The sequence below is a fragment of the Trichechus manatus genome, unplaced genomic scaffold (genome assembly GCF_000243295.1).
Source record: "Trichechus manatus latirostris isolate Lorelei unplaced genomic scaffold, TriManLat1.0 scaffold00001, whole genome shotgun sequence".
NCBI lineage: Eukaryota > Metazoa > Chordata > Mammalia > Sirenia > Trichechidae > Trichechus > Trichechus manatus.
The window spans coordinates 37,336,099-37,348,290 of NW_004443937.1; the positions used below are offsets into that span (position 1 = coordinate 37,336,099).

At 44.5% G+C, this 12,192-nt stretch overlaps 2 protein-coding genes across 2 annotated transcripts; both read left to right on the top strand.

The window, feature by feature from the left end:
* The first annotated feature begins 319 nt into the window (after positions 1 to 319).
* Positions 320 to 7,096, top strand: RPP14 (ribonuclease P/MRP subunit p14). Its single transcript, XM_004368760.3, has 6 exons — positions 320 to 729; positions 3,332 to 3,429; positions 3,535 to 3,619; positions 5,690 to 5,766; positions 6,412 to 6,490; positions 6,963 to 7,096. Exons 2-6 carry the CDS (start codon positions 3,344 to 3,346, stop codon positions 7,017 to 7,019), a joined length of 384 nt encoding a protein of 127 aa, XP_004368817.1. The 5' UTR covers positions 320 to 729; positions 3,332 to 3,343; the 3' UTR covers positions 7,020 to 7,096.
* On the top strand, positions 7,096 to 11,845 carry HTD2 (hydroxyacyl-thioester dehydratase type 2). The gene has a single exon (XM_023727646.1). The coding sequence runs from the start codon at positions 7,128 to 7,130 to the stop codon at positions 7,632 to 7,634; it is 507 nt and encodes a 168-aa protein (XP_023583414.1). The 5' UTR covers positions 7,096 to 7,127; the 3' UTR covers positions 7,635 to 11,845.
* The last annotated feature ends 347 nt before the right edge of the window (positions 11,846 to 12,192 follow it).

A 12,192-nucleotide genomic window follows, 5' to 3' on the forward strand; every position in this document is an offset into this window, starting at 1 on the left:
GGACTGCCTGCTTTTCAAAGTTTCCTGTTTGGATATGCTGCTCAGGGTTGCCTCAAAGGAGCAGCTCCTATCTACGGGGGAGGGATGGAATAGAGTATTTGCACTCACTGTTTTCCCCACGATGGGCACCAGGGGGCGCTGAGCTCGGCCGTCCCAGCGCCTCATCTGAACTCACGCCTGGGTCGTTAGGGTGACGCCACAGATGACGTCACATCCGCGCCGAGTCGTCACGCATCCGGGGGCGAACAGAGGAAAGCCAACGTAAACACGCCCGGAGTTTCCGCGGCCCAGGCTCTGGGTTCTGCATGGGCGTCCCGAGCCCTAGCGGATTCTTGCCGCGAACAGGAAGCGTGCGGGGGTGGGGGGGCGCCAGACCAGGCCGACGGAGAGCTGATAGGCGGAAGCCCACCGGAGAGCAGCCGAACTTCGGAAGCGGCTCAGTCGGCCGCGCTGGTGACGCTTGGTCGCGCGCGCCAGGTCTGGACGCGTTGGGCGGGAACGACGAGGTGGGCTGGCGGGCCGCGCTGGGCCGCCTCAGATCCCGACCCGTCCCCGGCCGAGGACGCCGCCGGGAGGTGGCCGCGGGCAGAGGGCGAGGCCTGGCCACAAACCGCCCCGCCTTCAGTACAACGTACCTAATGGTCTCGGTCGCAGAGGGTGGCGGGGAGGATAGAGCAGGACCACGTGTGTAGAGCAAGCTGCATGCACCTGGCACGAGGTGGACGCTAAGTAAGTGTGCGTTAGCAGAAAAAAGTACGGAGTTGGGTGATTTTTTTTTTTTTAAATCACTGATTTATCCCAAAAACTGTGTTGAACGCCCCCTGTTGTGTACGATGCACAGTTTTAGGTCCTTGGGAAGCAGGAGTGAACAAGACAGAAGGATCCCTACCTCTCCTGGAGTGTAGTCTGTTGGGGTGGGGAAGGGGAGAACAAATAGAGAGGAAGTGAATTACGTGATTATGTTAGGTGGTGGTAAGTGCTATGAGGAAAAACAAATAGAGCAAGGACAGGGGCTTGGGATGCTTGCAATATTAAGACAGGATGGCCACTGGGCCAAATTGAGAAGTGAGATTTGAGCAAAGCTATAAAGGAGATGAAGGTATGAGCCATGTGACACCTGGAAGAAGAGCATTCCCAGCATGGGGAAGAGTTAGAGCGGAAACCTAGAAGGGCGGGAGACTGGTATATGAAAAAGAGCTAGGAGGCCAGTGTGGGGAAGGGAGAGAATGATAGAAAGTGAGGTCAGAGGTGGGGGAGCAGCGTACAGTTCAGGTAGGGCCTTTCTGGCCTCTGTAAGGACTTTATTTCTTCAAAGTGAAGTGGGAACCAGGGCAAGGTTTTGAGCAGAGGAAGGAGTGGCGTGAGTAGGTTTTGTGAGGTTCGTTTTCTGGCTGCTGTGGGGAATAGATTGGGGAGGAGAGCAGAGGTGAAGCAAGACCACCTGTTGGGAACAGATCAGTTAGAGAAAATCCCTGCAGCCATTAAAAAGGTGATGACGGTCGCTATAGGAGCATTCGCCTTTCCTGGGGAGCATGGTGAATATGCCAGGCTGTGTGCTGCGCGTCCAGGCATTGCCTCATTTAATCTCAGGACAGCCCTCAGAGGGGCAGCGCTATCACTGACCCTGGGGACTGAGGGTTATGGAGAAGTGACTGCTCAGCGAACATTTACGCTTGAAGTTTTACCTATTCTCATTCCCTGCCTCAGGCAACCGTCTCCATCAGCACAGTCAGTAACGCTTAAAAACACTTACTATATGCCAAGCAGTGAATGAGATGGGTGAGCTTCCCGTTCTCCCTGCTCACCTAGTCAGGGGAGACTAGTGGCTGGGAAGGAGAAGCACTAGGCAACTAATGCTGTTATCCTGAAACCAAAGACTTGATTGAACCCACAGGCCTACCACTACCGCCATTCACTTACTCAGTTGATCGACAAGTGTTTGTTGAATACCTCTTCTGTGTCAGACATAGTGAATATTAGTGTTTATGGAATGGAGGGCAGGATGTAGCTCTTTGATCCTGACTTCTCATTTGTCTCTGGAGTTCATTGTCTGAGAGTGGTTGCAACTGGGCCTGACCTGGAGGAGTTTTTTTGGCTGCTGGTCCATAGCGGTGTGACCGAGGATAAGGCTCTTGGTTAGCCTGGGTTTCCTGGTCTACAAAGCAGCAGTGTTGGGCTGGATGATTACTAAGGCCCCTTCCAGTTCTCGCTGTTTGACATGGTCCGATTTTATGACTTCAAAGTAAAAGGTGAGAACAGGTCTTGGGAAGAACCAGGCTATTGTCCATTTCCTTCACTCCGCAAATAGTTTTTGAGGATCTGGTGGTGCTGGTGAAACATCAGTAAAAAAGAGAAGGCCTCCCGGAAGAGGTGACATTTCAGCTAAAACTAAAAGGATGAGTTAGGAGCCTCCAGGTGGAGAGTGAGATGGGAGTGGAGCCGAGAAGAGAGATTCTCTCCAGGTGGACCAGCATGTCTAAGTCCTTTAAAGTTCCAAGTTCATTAGAAACGGCATTGTGTTCCCATTCCAGGAATCCCGTTCTCACATCCCTCTCACTGGCCTGCCAAATAGCCCTGCACAGACTAGCCTGGGGCAAGCAGACTGAAGGAACAGGCAGTCGGAGGATGGGTCGGGACAGCAGAACGGCCACCCCTCGTTCTGCTCTTCATGTTCTCTGTTTGCTGGAGTAACGAGGGGCTTCAGAGCCCTGGTTTTACTCCCTTATCATGCTTTTACTTTGGATAAAGAGGTATCGTATCAGAGTAGTCCTGAGGGGACTCAGGAGTGGTTGGAATCTCTGGCTGCCCTTGGGCAAGTGTTACCTAAGCCTCAGTTTCCTTTTCTCAAAACGAGGATAATAATAGCATTCACCCTGTAAGATCATTTTGAAGAAAAATGAGCTAAGCATTTAGCACAGAGCTGAGTGGTCAGTAAGGAAGAGTGTGACTAGTATTTAAGTAAGAGTATACTGGTCTGGCTTATATGAAATATAGAGATTTCCTTAGTGTCTATACGCGTAACCTTAGTTTGACCAGAATTGGATGAGTTACTGTACTAGGAGGTCTTTAAAAAAAAAAAAAAAAAAGCCAAATCCTCATTAAAACCAAAACCTGTTGCCATCAAGTCGATTCTGACTCATAGCCACCCTACAGGGCAGAGCAGAACTGCCCCACAGGGTTTCCAAGGAGTGGCTGGTGGATGTGAACTGCTGACCTTTATGTTAGCAGCCAAATGTTTAATCACTGCACCACCAGGGCCCCAGATTCTCATTAAAAATGTGAAAATAATTTATACTTTGATAACTTCTAGTCCTCTTGACTCTTCCTATAGGTGTGATCAGCAATGGAAAGGATTCCAGCGTCACCTGCCACATACGAAAGAATAGTTTATAAAAATCCCTCTGAGCACCACTATCTGAAAGTCCGCCTGTAAGTTCAGTCTCCCAGGTTCTATTTTAGATTCTGCTTTGTTGATTCTGAAGATCATGAAATCTAATCATATGTATTTTTTCTTTCCATTTTTTTTTTTTACAGAGAATTTCAAGAGCGTGGGATTGAACTGACTGCTGCACAGTTCAAACAGTTGGTTATTTTGGCTTTGAAGGACCTGTTCGGGGAGGTATGGAATGACTTTGTAGATCGACCATTCCTAAGGTCTTTGTAAGAAATACTTTCCAAAAGATTCTTTTAAAACAGTATTTGGCATACAGAATCCGGCTTTTGGAAAGGGCCCATTTTTGGTAGAGTGTTCTAATATGCCTTAGATAGGAACTTGTTAGGAAGTGCTTGTTCTAGCACAGTGCTACTCAAAATATGACCCAGACTAGCAACCCACAAACAGTTTCTGCACCTCACAAAGAGATGAAGGGCTTGCACCGCTTCCTTTTAGGAAAAAGTCTTCTTAGGAAAAAACGCTAACTTAACTAAGCAGGGTACATAGTGACATTGTTGATTGACATTCTGGTACAAGATCCTTGTCGTGGACAAGCACTTTGAGGAGCATTGTTCTAGCATTCACTTGAAAACAAGTGGAGTTTTGGAAGCCTAGACAGAGAACATAGACACGGGATTCTCAGGAAATTAATTCCTGCTTCATACATTCAGTCAAATCTGCTGAGCGTCTCATCAAGATGAAAAACTGACTCCGTGAAAGATTGTTCAGCGATAAAAAGACAAAGTACAGACTGGGAGAAAATATTTGCAGACCACATTTTTGACAGAGGACTAATGTGTAGAATATAGGAAGAATTCTCAAAACTCAACAGCAAAATAACCAAACAGTCCAATTAGAAAATGGGCAAAAGACATGAACAGACATTTCACCAAAGAGGATGTACAGATGGCGAGTAAGTACATGAAGAGATGTTTGAGATCATTAGCTGTCAGAGAAGTGCAAGTTAAAAACAGTGAGCTACCACTACACACCTGTCAGAATGAGGGAAATAAAGAGTGGTGAGAGCACCAGCTTTTCGTGAGGATGTGGAGAAACTGTGTCACCCATACGTTGCTGGTGGGAATGTAACGCGGCACGATCACTCTGGAACGCAGTTCGGCAGTTTCTTTTATGAAAAAACAAACTAAACCTGCAACCCCCATATGACCCAGCAGTTCCGTTCTTGGGTGTTTATCCCAGAGAAGTGAAAACTTAAACGTTCACAAAATACCTGTACACAAATGTTCACAGTAGCTTTGTCTAATAGCCAAAACCTGGAATCACCCCGTATGTCCTTCAGTGGGTAATGGGTGAACAAACTGTGGTGCCTTCATACTTTGGGATATTACTCATCAATAAAAGGAATGAACTATTGATACACACAACGACCTGGATGAATCTCCAGCAAATTACGCTGAGTGGAAAAAGCCAGCACCAAAAGATGGAATACTGCACGACACCATTTATGTAACACTCTGAAATAACATAATTTATCTAATCTGGAGAACAGACGAGTGGTTGTCCGGGGTTAGGGATGGGAGAAGGGGTGGGTGTGGCTATAAAGGGGTAGAATGAGGGAGACTTGTGGTGACCTTACAGTGCTCTATTTTGATTGTGGTAATAGTTACATGAAACTACATAATGTGATAAAATTGTACCAGACTACACACACACACACACACACACACACACACACACACACACACACACACAAATATGAGTAGCTGTATAACTGATAAGTGACACACACACACAACACACACGCACACACACACAAATATGAGTACCTGTATAACTGATAAGTGAACAAACCCTGGATTGCACCAGCGTCAGTTTCCTGGTTTTGATATTGTACTATAGTTTTGCAGGACGCTGCCATTGAGGGAGGTTGGGTGAAGGGTGCACAGGATCTCCCTGTACATTCCTTTGTAAACTCCTGCGACTCATTTTTCAAATAAAAAGTTAAAAAAAATCTATGTACCTTCTACGTGCCAGGAATAGAACTTGGTCCCTAGAGATATAGCTGTAAACAGGGATGGCCTCTGTCTCGTGGGGCTAATGGTCTTGGTTCATTAGTAGAAAAACATGTTAGAGGAAGTACAGGGTCCTATTGGGATTGATCCTCATCTTGGGGGTCAGGAAGAATAATGGGATGCAGTAACGGCAGTAACGCTGGAGGCAAACACTTAAAGTGGACAAGATTTACTCAAGAATGGTGATGATACGCGTCTGACGATAGCGTTATTCCATATGTAGGTTGGTGCTGCTTTGACCTTGGATGTCCTGACATACGAAGAGAGGACCTTGTCAGCCATCTTGAGAATATGTAGCAGGTACAACTGGTACAATTCCAATACAACCGGGCAGAGAGAGATGGGGAAGTAGAGCAGAAATAGTCTTCTGAGAATGAAGAGTTTTGTCATTGTGAACTCTGAGCAGCTTGAGGGAGTTTAAACTGGGGAGAATATGAATGTCACCCACCAGGAGCTTATACTGTAAAGACAGCAAAACTTGTGACTTGGTGACATCCGTAGAGTTCTCCAAGGGGCCCTGGTGGTGCAGTGGTTCAGTGATCACCTGCAGACTGAAAGGTTGGGGTTCCTACCCACCCAGTGGCTCCGTGGGAGAAAGACCTGGTGGTCTGTTCCCGTAAAGATTACAGGCAAGAAAACTCTATGGGGCAGTTCTGTCACATGGGGTTGCTGTGAGTTGAACATCAACCCAATGGCCCCTAACAACAACTTGGAGTTTTCCAGTTGATGGTTATGGTCTAAACTGTCTATTTTAGAAACGTTCCTGAATCGAGGTTCATTTTATAATTACCTTTGACACACTGTGCTTTTGCTTTTAAGGTTTTCTTATTTAAATTGGGGTTTCTGGTAAAAAGCAATCACTCTCTGGACCATCACAAACAAAATATTAGGGAGAGGTTGCCAAGATGAATATTTAACTTGATGCTTTCCTTGGTCTTTCCACAGTGGTCTTGTCAAATTGTGGAGCTCTTTGACCCTGCTAGGGTCCTATCAAGGCAAAAAATGTGCTTTCAGAGTGATGCAGGTAAAGACTGTTCCTTCACATATTCCAAACCAGTGGTGGATCAAGTGCTTTTTAATATATGTGTCCCATTTTTATTTGCTTGCGTAAGTCTAGTATGTTTAACGTCATCCAGCTGGGGGGAAGGTCCAGGACTTCATTGCTTCCAAGAATGTGAGACAATGCACTTAGATTTTTAATTGTGTGGGAGAAGTTTTGGGATAAAACATGGAGCTCTTAACAATAATAGCCTTAACTTTTCATTTAAAGCTTAAAGCCTGGCATAGTGCCTTATGTGCTGAATGCTTTTTCTGAGCTTAAAGTGACCACTTGTTTATCTCAGGCTTCCTCCCAGGATGCTCTTTAAAATGCCACTGTTTATCAGCTTGGTTTATCCTGTCAAACTGGGTGTGTTTCCACTCCCCATCTACCCTCTGCGCTGTGTTTCAGTACAGTTTCCCCCACTGTTGCGTTAACTTTTTTCTTTCTCTTGTAGGTTTCTCCATTTCTTCTTGCATTATCTGGCAATAGTAGGGAACTAGTATTGGACTGAACAGTGTTCAATTTCAGAAATATTCATCTGTTCTCCAAACGATTTTTGGTGCCAGTGCAGTGTTTGAAGACGGAAGCAGGCTAAGCTTTGGAACTGTGGGTGCTGAAGATGTTCTCAGTAATTTCTAGCCATGGCCTCTGCTGGGGTGGGCTTCAGAAGAGCACTCGCCTGAACCAGCTGGTGTGGAGGAGGCAGTGCTGTCAGCATAGGCACATCCGGGTTGGGGACCGAGCTGAACTCAGCAGGACCTTCACACAGAGGGACGTGGCTGTCTTTGCACAATTAACAGGGGACGCCAATCCTTTGCATTTAAATGAAGATTTTGCCAAACAGACCAAGTTTGGGAAGACAATTGTACATGGAGTTTTGATCAATGGACTTATTTCCGCTCTCTTGGGTACTAAAATGCCTGGACCAGGCTGTGTATTTCTTTCCCAGGAAATTACCTTCCCAGCCCCTTTATACATCGGGGAGGTTGTTACAGCTGCTGCAGAAGTGAAAAAGCTGAAGCGCTTCATTGCTCTTATTGCAGTGTCATGCTCTGTAGTAGAAAGTAGAAAGACTGTCATGGAAGGCTGGGTTAAGGTTAAGGTCCCAGACGCTCCCAGTTCCTAAGATGCGTGTTTAAAGATGCAGGTTCAGGCAGCTGCTGTTACTGATGAGCCTTTAGGGAAGACGGTTTGCTGCTCCTTACTGAGAAATGGCATGTAGACCTAGAAGCCCTTATTGGGGGCCAGGGGAGTAGGTAGGAGAATGTTCAAATGTCCACCTTCTGATTTGGCCTTATGCTTCACACAGACTCGCGTATACTCGTGATTTCATCGTCTGTCTGGGTTTTTAAAATTCAAGAAATTATGGAAAAGGTCATCATGGAGCCAAAGGTTCTACTTTTAGTATTTCAAACCTAGTTAGATTTGCATTTGGATAACAAACCTACTTATATCGATGTAGAATAAATTTCTCACTGAATTTATAACTAACAATTATTGAAGGTGTCAATAGAAGTGGGATCATCTTTGAACACCTACCCTTTACCAGTAAATATTCATCAGTAGTTTCTGGATCAGTTTATTGTAATTTGTTACTCTTTACACCAAGACAGTGCCCTGCTCAACCTTCAGTGGGACTTGCCTTTCAGATGATTTTCCTGTCATTGGAGGAGGACTTACGTGCAGACTTGGACTCAGTCTCATCTAAACCATGGGGATAGCAACACCTACCACAGAGGATTTGGGCCGTGATGCATAAAGGAGCTAAGCACAGGCCTGGCCTATGAAGGGTAGCTACTCTCCCCCCTGTGACTGAGATAGGACTTCTCCTGAGTTTAAAGCTGACTGGCCCACAGTTAGGCAGGTAATGAATCAGTGTCAACCAGTCTGTAAGGATGGTGTTGCAAACCTAAAGTTAATTTTGAATGCAGAGCTTATGTTTTAATACTGTGGATTCTTACTTCCCTTCTTATAATACCACAGATTTTTTTCCCTCATTACATAAATAATACATGCTTATTATACAAGATTATAAGAAATAAATGTATAAGGAAGACCATGGAGGCTGGGCTCTTTAGAGTTGGGAGATGTTGAAGGGGAAATGTGCCAGTACTAAAATTAGCCAGCACCTTTAAGACTAGGATGTCTAACAGTACCATGTGGTCCATCTGTGCTCTGTGACTTTAGACGGTGGCCCTGATCCCAGGCAGCTATAAGGTTTGATCAGGAAGATATGATCAAATGTAACTGGTTGGCTCAACCCACATTTCCTAGAAAAAACGTTTTTCATCTTGATGGTGGTTTAGTAACTTGATTGAAATTTTGTTTGTTTTTGCACGAAGAGGAGCAGCTGAGCTGATTACTACAAAGATGATTTTAGTCGCTGGAGGGCAATGATATGCATGAAGCGCTTTAAAACTTTTAATAGTGCACCGTGCTGAGTCAGATTGACTTGAAGGCAACGGGTTTTGGTTTGTGAAGGTGGGAAGAAAACACCAAAATCAACCTGAGGAGCAAGGGTGCCCTTCTGAGTCTCAGAGTGGGCAGGCTGCAAGCAGGCTCAGAGCCACATGAGGAAGGCTTGTTTATAAGTGAAACACTGCACATGCTGAAAATTTGATGTAATGTTAACATTGAAGAATAAGGAATTTGCACAAAATGTGTAGACTTGAGGCCAGGACTTCTTGTTCCTGCAGAAGCCATTTCCTGAGACTTAAACAGCAGCCTGGAAGTGTGGGTCCATAAATGGAGTATGATGTGATCATTAATACGAATACCTAGTACACAGTAGAGCTGGGATTCAAACTTGGGCCTGCCTGGCTCCAAAACACTTCCTTTTCCATCACCCTGTGGGTCTTATAGGACCTGTGTGGTGCAGATGGTTAACTGCTCTACTACTAACGAAAAAGTGGTGGTGTGAACCCACCCAGATGTGCCTAGGAAGAAAGGCCTGGTGGTCTGCTTCCAAAAGGTCACAGCCTTGAAAAACCTGTGGAGTACAGTTCTCTGTAATGTGGGGTTGCCCCAAGTCAGAGTCTTCTTGATGGCAACTGGTTTGATTTTGGTTTCATGGGTCTTATTACTGGAGCCCTACAGTTTTTATAGTAGTGTCTATGTGGCGTTAAGGTGATTGGAATGATCTTTCTATAGAATTATTTTTATATTCAGAATGTTCTAGATCTTATTCCCTGCTACATTTGTAGCATGTTCATGTATACTGTTACTTGATGGCTTCCAGCTATGTCTGTCACCTCCATTTTTCTAAGTTGATATTCAATAATTATTTGTCTTCAGAGCAGAATTGCTGAAAGGGTTATTCTAAAGATGAACAGTTACGTGCAGGCCAAGTCTGGGAGGAAGTGTCAGATCTGGTTGATAGCTGAATTATACTGTGTAACTTCCGAAAGTAGCTTCTCAACATGAGCATTTCCACTTGAAGCTCCTAAGTGTCCTGTTTGTCTTTGATCTCAGTAAATCAATAAAAAGTTGGAACAGAGAAGTAGGCTGGAAGTTAGTGATACTTCTCCATAAATGACTACTCGTCATTTTCACCCAGAGCTAACATTCTCAAACCTCTCATGTTTTGTTAATGAGAGCCACTATCGGAAAACCTGGCCAGTTGCCTTCTCATTTTGAGCCCTGTACGAGCCGCAGAAAAGAATGGCTCTCTACTAATGAAAGCATGGGTGACCCTCAAGTTAGGAAATCCTCTCCCAGATCATTGAGAGGTGGCCTTGCCTGTGCTGGGCCACACAAAAATAATGACTAAAATAGCAGGCCAAATTGTACCAGCACCTTCCACAGAGGGGCATTGTAAGACGGCAATTTCTGTGGCGTTTGATCGCCACAGAAGGAAATATTCATCTTAAGTAATTTCACCCTAATGTGCTGGGAAATTGCCTCACAGGTTTTTATATTGGAAACATTCCGCGTTGGTGAAGCGCCACTCAGGTCCTTCTCTAAGCTTCACAGGTGCCGTTCGTCCTGTAGACCTGACTGGTAGGTTTAGCTAGAAGAATAAATTGCTAAGTGCACAGTGGTGCCTCTTAGTAACCACAGGTTTTCATTTCGTGCTGAATTATTAGTCATTTTTCTCTTATGTTCTTTGAGTGTGATTCAGAGACCAATTTACTCCCAAAGAAAATTGCTACTAAATTATATCAAGTTTTTGTATTAAAACATATCCCCTGAGGGCTGAGTGTCACTGTGAGCTGCTGTGCCACTCTGAATGCCTCAAGTATTGGCAGAATTTATTAACCAGCTCTATCTGAGCAGAATGGGTGTGTGCTCTGAATTACTCTTGAGCTGCTCTTGATTATCTCCATGGTCCCAGATGTTCACTTCCTTTGTTCTTGTCTTTGCCTTTTTATGGATTGCAAACACAACAGAAACAAGAATTCTCAGCATCTTCAGAGAGGATTTTGGGTCAGAGCAAAATTACCAGCTAGAAGAAACCATTTAAGTTCAAAATTATAAGAAAACCAAGACTAATGTTAATGCTACATAAATGGAACAGGGCTAACAGCTCCACAAACAGTCAATTTCCAAGGTGACTTAGCTATAAAAGCAGTTCAATGATCATCTTACAAATCGGGCAAAATTTCACTGATGTGATGAAAAACACCAACATGTAAGGAAATGAGAATGATTACATGTGAGTTGAATTCTGTTATTGTATGTCTAGATCATGGATATTTGAAGAAATAAAATCACTTTGCATTGGAAGGCTGTGTTGCTTAGGAAACAACAGTTTTTCACAAGCTTCTATGATTTGATTCATAGAACAGTTGCCAGGTCTGAAAGCAACCTCACTGAAACTCATTATCTTCATTCAGTCTGGCCAAAAGTCAGGTTGTGAGGTGAAAAACTTGCAGGCCATCAAAACATCTGGCAACATAGGAGAGTATAATTTTTTGTTTTTAATTTGCTGCTAGCCCTGAGTAGTATGAGGTGTCTGCATTCCTTAGCTTTTCTGGGCCTGAGACCGTGGAAGCAAAGCTGATTGGATTACGGTTAGCTCTGGCCTGGGGAGGGTTTCCCCACGTGCTGCCTGAGCCACTTCAAAAGCCAAATGGAATACCACCTCACCCCTATTAGAATGGCAATGATGAAAAAAACAAAAAGCAAGCAGGTGTTGGCATGGGTGGAGAACCTGGAACCCTCATCCATTGCTGGTGGGAATGTAAAATGGTTCAGTCACTGTGGAAAACAGTTTGGCGGTTCCTCAAAATGTTGAACAGAAAACTATTATATGACCTAGGTAGGTATATACCCAAAAGAATTGAAAGCAAGAACACAGAAGCCTGTATACCAGTGTTCACTGTAGCGCTATTCATGATAGGCAAAAGATGGAAACACTTGCAATGTCTATCAACAGATGAATGGATAATCAAAATACGGAATACTACTCAGCTGTAAAGAGAAATGAAGTCCTGAGGCATGCCGCAACATGGATGAACCTTGAAAACATCATGCTGAGCAAAATAAGTCAGCCACAAAAGGACAAATACTGTATGATTTCACTTACATGAAATAAGCAAATACACAGAAACCAAGATTATTGTAGTTAACGGGTAGCAGGGAGGGGGAAGGGAGAGTTTTTGCTTATTGGGCACCGAGCTTATGTTAATGGTTGTGGAATAGTTTGGAAAAGGAGGATGAGAATGGTTGCACAACTTAAAGGA

What these genes read in the sequence shown, in the direction of transcription:
- RPP14 (XM_004368760.3), top strand. Translation starts at nt 3,344, where the DNA reads ATGGAAAGGATTCCAGCGTCACCTGCCACATACGAAAGAATAGTTTAT. An exon ending in ATCTTGAGAATATGTAGCAG is followed by an intron (nt 5,767 to 6,411) that starts GTACAACTGGTA and finishes GTCTTTCCACAG; the next exon opens with TGGTCTTGTCAAATTGTGGA. An exon ending in GTGCTTTCAGAGTGATGCAG is followed by an intron (nt 6,491 to 6,962) that starts GTAAAGACTGTT and finishes TTTCTCTTGTAG; the next exon opens with GTTTCTCCATTTCTTCTTGC.
- HTD2 (XM_023727646.1), top strand. Translation starts at nt 7,128, where the DNA reads ATGTTCTCAGTAATTTCTAGCCATGGCCTCTGCTGGGGTGGGCTTCAG.